The following is a 17,264-nucleotide window of genomic DNA, read 5'->3' on the forward strand; positions in this document are numbered from 1 at the left end:
AGGAAGAAAAAGTCCTGGGGAAGAGAGAGAACAAGAGAAAGGAAGCCTCTAGTTCTGTAATATGAAGTCTTTGTCTCTGGTTGCCAAGTGAATCGTTAATGCTTGCAAACAGACTCAAAGCAAACCAGTTAAAGATAAAGAAATGAAATAAACTGAGACACTGTTTGATGTTTGAATCCAACTAAGAAGTAAAACGATTACTTAATCTCAATCTCTCTCTTTCTCTCTCTCTCTCACACACATACACACACACACACACACACACACAAAATCACACACAACCCCTGTGAAAATTATAACAGAATCCAGAATTTCCACAACAGAACTTTCAGAATATCCAGGATTAATCAAAATGTTACCTAGCCTCAAGTGAAAAGATAACCAACCAAGACCAATTCCAAGATTACCCAGGTATTAGAATACTAAGACTTTAAGCCAGATATTCTAATTCAACTTCATGAAATAGAGAAAATGTGTTCACAGTGAATGAAAAGACAAAATCTCTATCTCAGAATGAGAGAGCATCAGATCAAAATTCTAAAGATTCTGCTAGATGGGCTTAAGAGCAGATTAGAGCAACATAAGAGTCAGTGAACATGAAGATAGATTAATGGAAATTACTCAGTCTGAAGAAAACAGGAAAAAAAAAGACAAAAATAAAACAAAGGCTTCAGGTACCTGTGAGACAGAAATACAAATTCTGAAATACAAGTAAATGAAATTCAGAAGGAGATAAAGAATAGGGCAGGAGGGCGCCTGGGTGGCTCAGTGGGTTAAGCCGCTGCCTTTGGTCAGGTCATGATCTCAGGGTCCCGCATCGGGCTCTCTGCTCAGCAGGGAGCCTGCTTCCCTTCCTCTCTCTCTGCCTGCAGTTCTGCCTACTTGGGATCTCTGTCAAATAAATAAATAAAATCTCTTTAAAAAAACGAAACAAAACAAAACAAAAAGAATAGGGCAGGAAAAAACATTTGAAGAATTAATGGCCAAAATTTTACCACTGTATGTATGTAATGAAAGACCCAAACATTCAGATTCAACATGTTCATCAGCAAAGCCTAAGGAGGATACAGAAAAAACAACAACAAAAAGGAACTTTCCTTTTAGAGGAAACACTAAGAGGCATATTTTAGTCAGAAAACTGAAAACCAAGAATAAAGAAAAAAAACCTTAAAAGTATTCAGAAGGGAAAAAAAGACAGTCTGTATACACACACACACAGAGGACAAAAATCATTTAAATTCTGAGTTACCAGAAACAATGGAAAACAGATGAGAGAAAAACAATGTTTTTAAGGTGTAGAAAGAAAAATTCACCAATCACAAGTTTATCATTCACTAAAAAAAAAAAAAAAAAAAAAAAATTCTTTGAGAATAAATGCAAAGTAAAAACTTCTCAAAGAATATAGTGAGAATTCACCCCTATAGATGAGCACTACAAAGAAATGCTAACTAAAGTTCTTTAGGCTGAAATGAAGTGGTATCAGATTAAAGGTCAGATATACAAAGAGAAATGAAGAGCACTGGCTAATCCCCTCCATTCTATAAAGTAAATAGATCTATTTAATATTTTAACAATGTATTTTGAGACTTAGAGTGTATTAAATGCAATTCACTTCACAACTATGGCATATAAAGGATGGAAGACAGGATAAAAATGGACAAATATAGCTGAAATAATACTGCACATAAGTAGTACAATATTAACTGTTAAATGGAAAATTAATTATGTACGTATGATTTCTATAGCAACCACTCCAAAAATGTATTAAATAAGAACACTAATAAATAAACCAAGAGAATTCTAAAACATTTACCAATTCAAAAATTAGGACAGAAGAAATGAAGGAAGGGAAAACAGAGAATTTAAATCAGATTGCATCACTAACTACATGTTAAAGGTCTAGTATTTTCATACTGGCAAAATCCAACTCATGCTGTCTCCAAAAGGACTAAAACTATGATACAGTTAGGTTGAAAATTTAAAAAATACACCAAAAAAGCAGTAACCATAAGAATGGGGGAGTAGCTATATTAGCATCTGATGAAACAAACTCCCAAGTAAAAATATTACCAGAGATGAAGAGGGGCATATCATAATGATAAAAGGGTGAAGTCATCAGAAAGATGTATCATAAACATGTAAGTACCAAAAAGTAAAGCCTCAAAATACAGGAAGCAAAAACCTGACAGAAATAAAAAAGTATATCATTAACTTCATTAAGTTAATTAAAGTAATTAAAAATCAGGAAAGACAGATAGCTAAACACCATCATCAACTAGCTTAACCTAATATTTATAAAACATTACCCCACCAACTGCAAAATACAGATTCAAGTGTATTTGCCAAAAAAGACCACAAGCTGAGCCATAAACAAGCACAAGAGGTTTAAATTGATTTAAATTATATAGAGTATCCTTTATGATCACAATTAAATTAAATTAGAAATCAAAACAATAAGATATCTAAGGAACGCCTGGGTGGCTCAGTTGGTTAAGCACCTGCCTTTAGCTCAGGTCAGGATCTCAGGGTCCTGGGAATGAGCCCCATGTTGGGCTCCCCGCTCAGCAGGGAGTCTGCTTCTCCACATTTCCTCCACATTCCTTCTGCCCCTGCCCTTATACACAGTCATACATCCCCTCTCTCAAATAAATAAAATCTTTTAAAAAAAAGATAGCTAAGCTATCTTCCTGTTTCTAAAATTTGGCAAACTAAACAACACAATTAGAAATAAGTGACTTTCATAGAAGATATCCTAAGGAAAATTATAAAATTTTTTAACTGAGTAATAATGAAAAAAATATATATTAAAATATCTGGGTCATTAAAGGGAAATTTACAGTTTAAAATTCTTATAGGAAAAGAAAACAACAGATAAACAAATAAGTAAAGTTCTTATAGAAAAAAAGCTTATTAGGAAAAAAAGAAAAATATAAAAATCAAATACCTAGAGTTCCAATGTAAAAAGTTTTTTAAAAGAGCTAAATAACTCTAAGGAAGGAAAAAGTAAAAATAATGAAACAAAAAACTAACAGAGTTAATGTTACTAAATGCAGCTAAAGACAAATGTTAGTTCTTTGAAAAGATTAACAAAATTAATAAATGCCTACCTAGATTGATAAAAAGAGAAAACAAATTACCAGTATCAGGAATGAAAGAGGGATTATCACTACAAAGCCTAGAAAATGAGAGGCATAAGAAAGTAATATGTATAATTGCACACCGAGAAGTTTTATAACCTCCATGAAATGGAGAAATTCCTTAAGAATACTATCAACTAAAATTGATACAAAATGTGAATACCCATATATTATATGTATATATATGAAAGTTGAATTTGCTATTAAAAACCTTCCCACAAAGCAAATTTTCAGCCCAGGTAGTTAAAAAGTAACACTAATACAACACAAATGCTTTCAGAAAATAAAGGAAGATTATTTTCCACTTCATTTTATGAAGGCAGGTAACTCTAATATACCAAATACGGCTAAATATAAAGAGGATAATACATTAGGGCCAAGGATTATCCCAGGAATTCAAAGTTGGTTTAGCTTTTGAAAATCCAACAGGTAATTTACCACATTAACAGAACAAAGGTGAAAAATGTTATCATCTCATAGATGAAGAAAAAGAGTATGTGGCAACATTCAACACCCATTCATGACAAAAACTTAAGTGAAATAGGGAGAGAGCCGAACATCCTGAGCCTGGCAAAGGCAACTGATGAAACATCTACAGCTAACACCATACTTGATGGAATTTTCTGTAAAGGGCACGGATTGCATGGAGCACTGGGTGTGGTGCAAAAATAATGAATACTGTTATGCTGAAAATAAATAAAAAATAAATTTTTTTTTAAAAAGCATATTATAGAAACCTTTAATGGAAATCCAGAAGACTTATAAAATACAGATGGAGACAACCTTCTTAATAAAAATTTTAAACCCAAAAGTTAAAAAAGATTTATTTGAATATATAAAAATTTAAAACGTATGAATAAAAAATTATAAATAAAGCAAAAAAGTACATTTAAATGTCCAATATATTTATGAAAAGGATGTTCAAATTCACTAACCAGAAAATACAAATGAAGATAACAATGAGTAACACTTCAGAGTTATCAATCTATCAAAAATTAAAAAGAACACCTACAGACATTTAGGTATCTTACACATTATAGGTAGAAATATGATGAAATAAAGTCTTTTTGGACAACATTTTGGGAATACTACTAAACATAAAATGCATATACCCTTTGATCCAGCAATCCCACACTTGAGAATAAAAAGACACACACAGTCTCTGCTCCAGCAATCATATTCTTGAGAATCACTTTCAGAGAAAAATCCCCATTATACAAGGACCTATTTAATAGGATACTATTGTAACAATGTTTATGGTAACAAAATAACAAACAAACATCACTGATATGGAAATGATGGAATAAATTACGGTATAACATTATAACCAATGTATTACAGTATGTTTCACTATGTAGTCATTGCAAAGACTGATTTAGATCTGTATCAGAAGATCTGGAAGAGTACTTCCAAGAAACACTAATGAGAAATAACTTAAGAAAAATAAGAGGCACAAAAACAACCATCCAAAAAACCCCTACAAAATTTTAAAAAGCTGCACAGAACATGTGTTTTTGTATGCTATATCATATTATAGAAGATAAATATGCCTGGTTGTTAACATGGGTTGGCTTTCAGGCAGCAAGAGAGGAGAGAAAAGTCTATGTGTAAGACATCGGCAGACCTCAACAAAAGAGAAAGAAAAAAAAAACTCTGAAAAAATAGGTAAATAATTACATTTATGATCTAGAAACTCAGTAAGATATGTATTTGTATGGATACATATAAAGAAGCTAAATGAAAATTACATTTATAAAAATGTTCAAGACATGACTGTTGAATACCTTTCTACTTTCATCTCAATCTGGGTTTGAAGTTTTGTGATATAAGCTAGATTTTTTCTTCCAGAGACAAAAAGAAGTCCTGCATCCTTTCTTCATCTCAGAATTAAATGTTAAATTAAAATTTTTTAAAAGATTTTATTTATTTGAAAGACAGAGATCGCAAGTAGGCAGAGAGGCAGGCAGAGAAAAAGGAAGGGAAGCAGGCTCCCTGGCTGGGCAGAGAGCCTGATGCCAGGCTAGATCCCAGGACCTTGGGATCATGACCTGAGCCGAAGGCAGAGGCTTTAACCCACTGAACCACCCAGACACCCCTAAATTAAATTTCTTATGTAAGAAAGTTATAGGATTCTGGCAATGGTGCTGAAGGAAACATCAGAAAATCTGCCATAAAACTAAGAATGAGAATAGGTGCATTTACATCATTTGGCCATTTCCAGTCAACTTATTCCCCTCGCAAGGAGGTAATTTATATTATATATAGTGCATGAAACTGGAGAAGAGTAAAGTTAAATTTAATGTTCAGTATTAAATACTAATTTCTCAGTATTTTTTTCAGTGGAAAAAAATTTCTCAGTGGAAATCTAAACTCTATAACTCTCCATTACAAAGAAGTGACTAAAATAGATTGGTTTTCCAGATAAGGCTATCATAGAATCACAACTCCAGAAAAATAAATTCTCCTAACTTTTATTCTAAAGGGCCTGCAGGTAAGGAGAACAAGAGCCAAATTTTCATGTAATTCCCAAGCTCTAACATTAAGAGCAATAATAAATTTCTTTTGGAGAAAAACCAAAGTGGCAAAAATTTCTGTCAGCATAAATTATTTCAATGCAAGTTAAATATGTTGACATTACTCAATTTTTAAAATATTAATTGTATACCTTTGCATGATTTATAAAGTTAACCTAAAATTTTTTTCATTTAAGTAAACAGTGTCTTCTATCAGAATGAAACAAAGTGCAAAGAATGCTGAGTTCACTTTGAACATCAATAGTACAAATACAATAATAGTGACCCTTTAGTCAACATCATGAGTTAGTTCTGTCTTTATCATTCAGCTATAGGAAGCCCTGATTTTAACGCATATTTGTGTTCCATTTTGACTTAGAAGAAGATCAACAGATAGTGTACAAAAAATGAGAGACGGAAAGCACTCTGAATCCATTATAGCACAAAATGGAAATGAATAAGCAAATTAAAGAAACAAACAGGTGAGGAAAAGAAATAGCCTTGGAGAAACTGGAATAGAGTTATGACAAGTGAACTGTGAAAAAGTAAAGCACTCAAAAAAAAAAAAAAAAAAGAAGAAGGCTTTAAAGAAATATATTTCTGCATATATATATATAGAGAAAAACAACTTAAGTCTTAGAAAGTATGATGGCAGAAGATTGTTAGACATTTCTAACATTGAGTTAATCTAATTCTTTCAGAACAGGAATAAAAAATTTACCTTTTCAGATTCACCATTGCCCAAGGAATCCCAGTAGGCGTGTTGAAGGCAGGAAGGAGTTTCTCAGCCAGTTGAACTGCTTTAATCTTGAATATCTGAGATGAAAACATAAAAACACTTTTTATAAAAAAAATTTAGAGCCACCCATTCATAAATTATAGCCACTATCATCTGCTGATCTTGGGGAAGAAGTTCAAGGGGGAATAATGGCATCTCTTTCATACCATGGAGGATACAGCAATCAGAGAAGATGTTTGTAAACTAGATACTGAGGAAAACTACCAGTGTGTAATATCCTGAAATTATAATTACTGAAAGGGAAGGATATGGTTTTGGTGTTAATATTACCCGTATTTTCAGATGGCAAAAGTCTTAGAGAAATCGTCGGGTTATGAAATATCCATACAATGGTATTTAAGCTTAGTACAAATATTAAAACAAAAACATGCAACCAATTTGGATAAATGTTCTTGAAATACTAACAACATGTTACATCTCAACATTTTCTGTAAAGGTTTGTCCACATTATTAAAAAGAAAAGGTTTCAGGGAGCCTGGGTGGCTCAGCGGGTTAAAGCCTCTGCCTTCGGTCCAGGTCATGATCCCAGGGTTCTGGGATCGAGCCCCACACTGGGCTCTCCGCTCAGCAGGGAGCTTGCTTCCTCCTCTCTGTCTGCCTCTCTGCCTACTTGTGATCTCAATCTCTCTCTGTTAAATAAAAATAAATAAAAATCTTAAAAAAAAAAAAAAGAAAGAAAGAAAGAAAGAAAGAAAAGGTTTCAGTTCGCATTCCAAATTTACTTGGAGAGTAATAAATGCTTCACCCCTCAGTCCTAATTACTGTTATTCTGGGTACCAAAACAATAAATTGCCTTAATATCAGTGATTTCCAAACTTTTAAAATCATGTACTACCACCAAAATATATATAGTAAAATTTCTAATATTCTTGGAATACCCAGAGAGATCACTTTGGAGACCTTTGACATAGAGGCTCCAAACTGAGACTGGGTCATAATATCCAATTAGGAAAAGGAGTATGTTCTCCTATATGCTTCAAGCCTATCTTTTCTCCAGTTGATTCCAAACTGATCAGATACTTAAGCTTCCATCCATATCTTCACTGCAGTCAAATGTTTTTGATAATATATTAGATCCTTCAAATAAGTAAGTAGTTGACAGTCTGGAATGGATCAAAGTTCTACACTGAGGTTACATTGAACAAAGCACCCCAACATTACTGGGGGTTGAAGGTATTAGAAATAAGGGGCAAGCTGACAAAGAAATATGACATTAAGATGTTTTGCAAGGTTTCTTAAATGAGGCAAAACCTCTTTGCACAACTTTTAAATAGATATTCTCATACATCAACAATTTACCATTTCCTTAATGAATACCTATTTTGGCACAAAAGTCTCAATGAAAAATGTAACAATTTAAGATTAAAGTTTTAATAATTTTCTCATATTCATCTCATTAATTCAGAAAAGCAAATATAAACTGTTCTCTTTATATTAACATTTATACATTACAAAAGTCACGTTGCATTATATAGTGAACAGCAGTACTGCTTATGTTTACCATGAAGATGAAAAGGACTAAGGTCTTACCTAATATTAATATTATGGATTTATTAATCACATATTTTTATATTACATCTTTTCTACATATAAAAACTGATAGTCAAAATGGTAAAATGACTTACAAACATAAACATTTTCTAAGTAGAAAGCATTCTCATTTCACTTCTAGGAGTAAATTTCCCAAAGATAGTGTCTAATTTTCACCTTCTTTACACTATTAGTAACAGATAACATATATAGTAACCAGTTATAATACACAACACCCCCAATCCCTAATATTTATATCACTGAGAACAATTTCCTTATATAGTGTACTGGTCTTAATTTCTTCACAAATATACAAACTCTTCAATGTTAAATAAATCATTGCCCTACATACCCTATTTTCAGAAACATATTTTGGAGGCAACAGCAATATTTAAAACACATTATTTTTTGGCATGCAAAATTCAAAATGTATCAAAGTAAGAAAATAAATCTCTTTCCCAGTACTATTTCTCAACCACACAGTTCCTTCAACAACACAAACAGCTTCAGGTTCTTAAATATCTAGTAAATATTTTGTGCTCAATCAGTTCCACAATGTGCATGACTCCTAGTCTTGTCACATTAAATCCTCATTTTCTGACCCTCCCAGAAGTGGAAATCCTGTTACGGTTTACACACACACACACCACACACACAGTTTTTGTCTTTGTCTTTCTCAAACATGAATACTACCGTGCTCTATTCTGAACTTGCTTCTTTCACTTCATGGTACCTTGGAGATCTTTCCAAATCGGTCCACTAAAATAACGACCTTTTCTTTAGTGGCTGCAGAATTTCTCCTTGTATGGATATACTGGAATTTATTTAGTCAGTCCCCTATGTGACAGATATATGTCTCCAAACTATGTGACTATATAAGATAAATTCCAAAATGGGAAATGAAGTATCAATGGGTGTATTCATTTGTAATTTTGACAGTGCCAATTTGCCTTCCATGCGTTTTACTAATTTATATTCTTACCTGGAAGTATGAATAGCCATTTCCCTGTGTTCTTGTTAACACAAAAGTTAGCAATTTTAATTGCCACCTATCTCATACAGTCCCCAATTTACAATGGCCCAACCAAATGATGGACACCTTACAATTTTTCGGCTTTACAATGATGTGAAAGTGATATGCATTCAGTAGAAACCAACTACAAATTTTTATCTTTTCCCAGGCTAGAGAAATGTGGTGGATACTCCCTCATGATACTGGGCATAGGCAGTGAACCACAGGTCCCGGCCAGCCATGGAATCATGAAAGTAAACAACCAATATACTTCCAACCATTCTGTACCAGACAGCCATCCTGTCTTTCACTTTCAGTATAGGATTCAATAAACTACAGCAGATATTCAGCACTTTATTATTAAGTAGGCTTTGTGTTATGATTTTGCACAAGTGTAGGCTAATGGAAGTGTTCTGATCACATTTCAGGTAGACTAGGCTAAGCTACACTGCTCAGTAGATTAAGTGTATTAAGTGCATTTTCAATTTACAGTATTTTCAAATTTCAATGGGTTTATCAGGATGTAACCCTATTGTAAATCAAGGAAGATCTGTACTTGAAAAAGAAGATTCTGGTGTCATTTTTATTTTCATTTCCTTTATTATAAATGCAGTAGATAACTCAATACTCATTCAAATCTCTTTTCAAGCACACCTTCAAACACTGCAGAGGATGGAAAACTACATAACATTTCCCTGAGTCCACTCCACCTACAGTTCAACATATGGCAAAGCCACTGCCGAGCATACTTAAATATGCAGCATTTGGAAGGAAAAAGTAAGTGATCTGAGGCAGTGGCCTTACAAGCATCATGGTGAAGGTATCTGACTCTTCTGTGGTGGCTCTAACTGAAGTTCTCTTGACTGGACCCCATCTTCATAGAGACCATGCAGGAAATAAAGGCAATGGATGAGATACAAAGTAGGGCATGCTTGGGCATTTCTCCTGAGTGTATGGTTCTAAGGTATATAACAAAAAAGTGTTTCATGTCCATGGCCTGCCCCAAGATTCAGTTAACTATCAGTACCCTGTAATAAACCACTAGGTAAAACAGATACTGCCTACTTTACTGTAATTCCTAATGGATAAGATAATGAGAGCAATTCAATTATTCATGTTTAAGAGGCTCAATTTTATTAAGACTCTACAACATTTCACTTATTCACAGAAAAAACTTTGTGTTTCAATTATGTGTACATTATATAAATGTTCAATGTGTACATTACGTAAAATCTCCCAGTTATTTTTACCAGAAAATAATGGTAGGCAATGGAACTAAAACTAGTTCTAGGTTTAGAAGAATTAATACTGGAAGAACTATTCCTAGGTGTGGAAGAATCAGAAGAAATAGGGTTAAACAGATAGAATGTGGCAAAATTACAAAGAGCTTTAAAAATAAAACTGATGAAACTTAGAGTAACATAACCGAAAACACAGAGAACCACTGTAGATTCTTGAGGAGGGAAGTGATATTAGAATCCATGGGTGCCAGCAAAGTAACAGTCAACAAAATCAAAAGACAACTGACAGAATAGGAGGAGGTATTTGCAAATGACATATCAGATAAAGGGCTAGTATCCAAAATCTATGAAGAATTTATCAAACTCAACACCCAAAGAATAATCCAATCAAGAAATGGGCAGAAGACATGAATAGACATTTCTCCAAAGATATCCAAATGACCAACAGACACAGGAAAAGATGCTCAACTTCACTCAGCATCAGGGAAATGCAATCAAAACCACAGTGAGATACCACATCACACCAGTTAGAATGGCTAAAATCAACCAGTCAGGAAACAACAGATGTTGGTGAGGATTCAGAGAAAGGGGAACCCACCTACACTGTTAGTGGGAATGCAGGCTGGAGCAGCCACTCTGGAAAACAGCACAGAAGTACCTCAAGAAGTTTAAAATAGACCTACCCTACAACCCAGCAATTGCAGTACTGGTTATTTACCCAAAGATACAAATGCAGTGATCTAATGGGCTACCTGCACCCCAGTGTTTACAGCAGCAATGTCCAATAACCAAACTATGGAAAGAGCCCAGATGTCCATCAACAGATGAATGGATAAAGAAGATGTGGGGTGTGTGTGTGTGTGTGTGTGTGTGTGAGAGAGAGAGAGAGAAAGAAAGAGAGAGAGGGAGAGAAAGAGAGAGGGAGGGAGATGGAATATTACGTAGCCATCAAAAAGGGGAATCTTGCCATTTGCAATGATGTGGACAGAATGAGAGTATTATACTAAGCCAAATAAGTCAATCAGAGATAAGACAATTATCACATGATCTCACTCTAGTGGAATTTATGAAACAAAACAGAGGATCATTAGGGAAGAGAGGAAAATATAAAACAAGATAAAATCAAAGAGGGAGACAAACCATAAGAGACTCTTAATCACAGGAAACAAACTGAGGGTTGCTTGAGGGGAAGGAGGTGGGGGGATGGGGCAACTGGGTGATGGGCATTAAGGAGGGCATGTGATGTAATGAGCACTCCATATTATACTAGACTAATAAATCACTGACCTCAATCTCTGAAACCAGTAATACAGTTTATGTTAATTAAGTGAATTTAAATTTTTTTTAAAAAGAAATATGGATGCTTTTGGTTTCTTTATTGAATTAAAGTACTAATGTAATATCCCACAGCCTGTTTTCAACCTAGCAGAGAATATAGAACTGAAGAGTTCAGAATGCCCAAATGACTCCCCATCTCACTCGGAGGAGAAGTCCTTTAAGAGGCTATAAATCTTTACAAGCGATGAACCTCTAAGACTGAGCCTCACTCTCTCCTTTCTTTCTTTTCCAACAACTACTTAGCCCTACTAATTGTTTTAGTTGTTTTCTAACAATGTCAGTTATGCTTTTGTGCTTTGCTTCAGTGGCTTTTCGTCTGCTGTTCCTTTCAACAAAATGCTCTTAGAAAAAGGTTCTCTCTTCTCCTTCAAGAGAAGCCATTCTCATGGCCCTCTCCTACCTCCTTCAGGTCCCTATACAAATGTAAACCTTGCACATACTCGCTGACCATCTTCTTTGAAATTAAAGCCTCCTGATCCCCTTCCATGCTCTACTTCTCTCCTTACTGATTCTCAGTAACAGTGCATGTGAGTGTATGTGGTCTCTCACATATCTACTCTGTTCATTGCCTGTTGCGTGCCTGAGATTTGTAATAAACAAGTAACTATCTTATTTCTCTTCCATACCAACTTCATATCCCCAAAATACTTGACATTAACATGCAAAGGTTTTAAGACTTTTAAGATATTCTACAGAAAGGTTGGGATGATAACAATGATGATAATGACACACATATATATTAACCGTTGTTGTTAATTGTCTCACAACAACCCAATGAGATAAATACCATTACTCCCATTTTACAGAGTAGGAAACTGAGGTTTAACACAAGTAAGTTAATTTGCCTAAGGTCACATAACCAGTCAATGGTAAGCCTGAATTTAATCCTAGACAGTCTAGCTCCAGAGTCCATGTTCTTGCTTGACAATTTCACTAATTAGATAAAGACAGAGATTACTGACATCTTGATATAGACACAAATGTAAACAAAGACATTCCTACACCTCTCATTATTTAATCTTACTTTTTGTAGTCAACAATTAAATACCTCAAGTATTTGACTAATTCACTGCACATCTCTTTGTCCTGTATCTTACATCCCCCCCCTCCTTTTGAATGATAGTTTGACTAATATAACAGTCTGAGTTGGCAGTTATTTTATCTTAGCGGTCTAAAGATATCACTCCAGCATCTTCAGGTGTCTACTGCTACTGGACACTCTGCTGTCAGCTGTCATCCTTCTGTAAGCAATCAGCCCTTTCTCTTTAGAAGCCTTAGTATTTCCTCCTTATTCTTGATATCTTTTCAAATATTGATTCTCTATCCTTTATTCCATTAAACTCGTCTAACACTTCTAAACATTCTTTGAAACCTCTGAGTATTTTATCTCTCAACTCTTTTTCTTAATTTCTCTTTTTGACTCTCTACATTGCATTCTGGATGAATTTTTATCATCACCATGAACATCCTTAAAGGCTAGACAGGTGTTCATCAAAATCAAGGGAAGGTTACTACCAAACTGCAGGTTAACATATTCGTACACACCTCTCCCTCAAAATGAGCCTGCAAACAGTATCTAAACTCATAATGAAATGTAAGATTTATTCTATTTGCAAACTAACAAGTTAGCATACTACATTTTCATGAATACCCATAGAGTCATAAGTATCTCTGACTAGTGGGTCAGAGACCAGAGGACTATTTTATTCATGGCAAAGTATCAGCCAAAGATTTAAGTTAATCTATAATGTCTGTACTTGCCCCACCTGCACCCCCACCTAAATCTCAGGAGAGATGATTCGAAGAGTCCGTGGTGGATTCCTATACACATGATGGGTTGTGTTGCAGAAAAAGAACACTGAGCTTAGAGAATCTCTTTTACAGTAAGTGAAAGCAAGCCCATTTGAGGACCTTAATTCATCCCTGCAAGTATAACCCTAAAGACCTAAGTAAAGAGCAGTCAAGGCCTTGTACCCCTGGTATTCCTGGCAGAAGTGTGCAGGGACACAGGCACTATGGTGTTTTGCTTTCCTAACCCTTCAGATCAGCAGTAGCTCTGCCTTCCTGTAGCAGCAGCTAAATCCACTTTTTTCTGATGCTAGCAGAACCAGCTTCATGACCTTGCCCTCATTGGAAAGACAGCAGCAAGAGCACCAACGTGCCAGCACATTTTCGTCAGAGGTCTGAATTTCAGCACTGCTTAGCCCTTCCTCTTACAGTTTCTAACATTTAGTCATTGAAAACTCATCCCCATGTTCCCTCAACCCTGTAGCAGGCACCTCCATGATACTTCAGAATATTCTTTTTAATCTAGCACTTACCTAGGTGACTTTGTGCCTAGTTAATAACCTGTATATTAAATTCTCTCTGTTCAAATATTGGCATGGTTTGTCTCTTAACTGGATCCTGATGGATAAAAAAAAATCATCCATATTTTGTTATATATTTAAAAAGAAGGAAAATAAAAGTAAGGAAAATGAAAATTTTTAAAATCATACACAGCTCCTATATTCTGAACCAAATAGTATTATGATGGACTTCCATCCTTCTTACTCTAAGAACACACAATTGCTAAGTAGATTTTTATTCTGTCTTTTCTTGCTACTAACATAATAACATAAGTAACTTTGCAATTTTCACAAAACTGTCCAATTTATTGTATCCATTTCCTCTCTCCCATTCATTCCTCATCCTATTCCAACATGGCTTCTGTACCCCTCATTTAATTGAACTGCATCTTGCTAATGATTAGTCACACACTTGAGCACAGATCATTATGATGAGGGAGCAGAAGGCTGGCAAAGGAGGACAAAGCAAAAGCTGGCATCTTGCACCCCCTCTCCACCGGCTCGCCTGGGTAATATGTGTGGCATTCCTCAGACACCCCTGGCTGCCCTAAAAGAAAAACAAATGGTTAACTTGCAGGGATCACAATCCTGCAAGATAGGAGTCTCCCTTGGTTTACAAATGTCCTACTGATTTACAACAAAGAAGCTATCTTATCAATAGCCCAACTTCCAGAGACAAGAGACAAGTAACATCACCCTCCCCTCCATAAAACTGAAGGAGGCTGAGGCGGAAGAAAATGGAAATAAAGTTAAACCTAAATCTCACCAACAAGGATGCTTGATAGAAGAAATGTGACATTCCACCAGGAAACTCCCAATTGTCTCCATGTTGGTGCCTCATCAGAGGGAAGAACGGCCTTGGCTTGACGATAACCAGGCCTCCAATATCCTTATAGTCTTCTTTACCCTGATAGTCCTTCTGAACACCCCCTTTGTCCTCACCTACTGCCCAGTCCACCCCTACCCTGCCTTTAAAAACTTTGTCTATAATCTGGTTCGGGGTCCAAGTCCCTACTCTACTCTGTCGGGGTATACTTGGGACCAAGTTTAAGCTTGTCAAATAAACCCTCGTGTGACTGCATTGGTGTTGGCTCCTTGGTGGTCTCTCGGACGCAAAAACTCGGGTGTAACAATTACTGACCAGTTCCTTCTTAAAATACTTCCCGCCCTTGTGTTCAGTAACCCCACAATCTCCCTACCTCCTTCACTGACTCATCTTCCTTATATCTGACCTTCAATGCTGTGTTCCTCCAGGCTTGATGCCAACCTCTTCCTAGCTTCCTATCCTAAATTGTCTCCCTGAGCAACTTCACATGTGCTTGCTTTCAACTATCAGGTACACAGCAGCTGATTCCCACATTTAAATTTCACATCAAGACTTCTCCAAAAAGCACCAGCTCCGTTACATCTGTTTACTACCTACTTCCACATAAATATAGCAAAATCCCCTCAAACTCAAAATACTTATAATGAATTGATGATCTTCCACTCCTAATCCAATGTTCTTAAAGCGCTCAATTTCTAATATTGTCCTGTCATCAGTACCAAAACCCTGAAACTGGAGATGGAACCAAGTCCTCCTTCTGACTCATAACCCCTTACAAAGTATCACCCAATCCTTTGGAATTTACCTCCCAAATCTCCTGAAATCCTTTAATCTCTCATTTCTACAACCATCTGCATCCAAGCTGCCATTTTTCTTGCCCCAAATACTGAAATGGCTAACTAACTAAATGAACAGAATATATACACACACGCATGCAAGCAGGCACACACACCCTCCACGCTACAACTATAGGTCTATAATTTGCTTTTGTCATTGAATATATCAAGCATATTTTTCCTAGATAAAATATATCAAACTTAGGTTCACAGTTGTATAAGTGAGAAATGAATTAATTTATACAAACATTCCACTCTAGATGAATATTCAGTTCTTCTCAAATATTGGCTACTAAAAACACTATTGCAAAAAATATCTTTCTAAATATTTTTTAAGTATCCATGTTGTTACTTTTAGATAATATATCCCTAGAGGCAGGTTACCAGGTCAAAGAGAATTTTACATATTAAATGTTTTCTTGACACCACCAAATTATTTTCCAAAGGTTGTCTCTTTTGTATTCCCTCCAACAGCTTATCACACATTTGTTAAAATTTAAACTACACATTTAATTACATCCTATTTAAAGTGAATGTACTTTATTGTATGTAAATTAGCCTAAGCAGAGTTGCTTAAAATAACCTTTGAGCTGGGCCTTAAAGTTCTTTATCAGACAGAGAATGTGGAAGGGTCTATTTTAGGCAGAAAATTATGGTAGAGGTCTATAAACATGCAAAAAATAAATGTGGTCTAAATACAGTTTTGTGTATGCAGAATTTTGAGCCTCTCCTCTGTGGATCCCTCCTATACTGGATTTCACTTCTAATTTCTAGCTTCTGTGTTAGCTCCAAACTCTTCTAATCTGAAAAACCAACAATCATAACTATAATCAACAACTATGACTGGTTCTGGTTATAACTTTAAACATGTAAGAATGTGTACAGATGTAGTGATGAACTCACACATTTAATAGGAAAATGCTGGAGTGCATTTAAAAATGTTATCTGAGGGGTACCTGGGTGGCTCAGTCATTAAGTGTCTGCCTGCAGCTCAGGTCAGGATTCTGGGGTCCTGGGATAGAGTCCCACCTTCAGGCTCCCTGTTTAGCAGGGAGACTGCATCTCCCCTGCCCACTCCCTGTGCTTGTGTTCCCTCTCACACTGGGTCTCTGTCAAATTAATAAAATCATAAACAAATATGTATATAAATGGGTATGTGTGTGTGTGTGTGTGTGTGTGTATAAATAAAAATGTTATCTGAAGTCAGTAAAGCAGTAAAGCTTCTTCTGCCCAATTTCCGGCACACCTCTAGAGAATGAAGAGGTCGAACCGTCAATGGAAATAGCAGCAATTTTTGGAGCAGTATCAGGTTTTCCAAAAATAAAATGAAAATTAGTGCAGTAAGGGCAATAATAACTGATACTTAAACCAGGAAATATCTGGGTCAAAAAGACTACTCTATTTGTCTTAGAAAATATACCTGAACTTATTCAGAAACAATCTTACACTACAGGCAACAGAGTACATTTATGTTTAGTAAAGAAAGATTTTGTTGTTGTTGCTTTTACTTTTTTTTATTATCTGTAAAACATGTATTAAATTCCACATAACCATTTCTCTATTTTATCTGACAGATTTCAAATGCAGTTATCCACACAAATTATGTTATTATCTTACTAAGGAAGGGTTATCACTTTGATAGCCATTTAAAAAACTCGACAATCCTGTAACAGAAATGTCATGT

The 17,264-nt window shown here is 35.3% G+C and overlaps 1 protein-coding gene across 2 annotated transcripts in view; it reads right to left on the bottom strand.

Moving 5' to 3' along the window:
- The window catches only part of MAN1A2 (mannosidase alpha class 1A member 2), a gene marked incomplete at its 5' end in the record, with an annotated part of 195,812 nt that overhangs the window by 87,113 nt on the left and 91,435 nt on the right, over positions 1-17,264 (bottom strand). For both annotated transcript variants that reach the window (XM_082688026.1, XM_082688025.1), the window contains one exon: positions 6,372-6,466. In XM_082688026.1, the coding sequence (XP_082544152.1) occupies positions 6,372-6,466 (95 nt within the window). The remainder of the gene's footprint in view (positions 1-6,371; positions 6,467-17,264) is intronic.

This window comes from Mustela nivalis (genome assembly GCF_964662115.1).
Source record: "Mustela nivalis genome assembly, chromosome: 10".
Lineage (NCBI taxonomy): Eukaryota > Metazoa > Chordata > Mammalia > Carnivora > Mustelidae > Mustela > Mustela nivalis.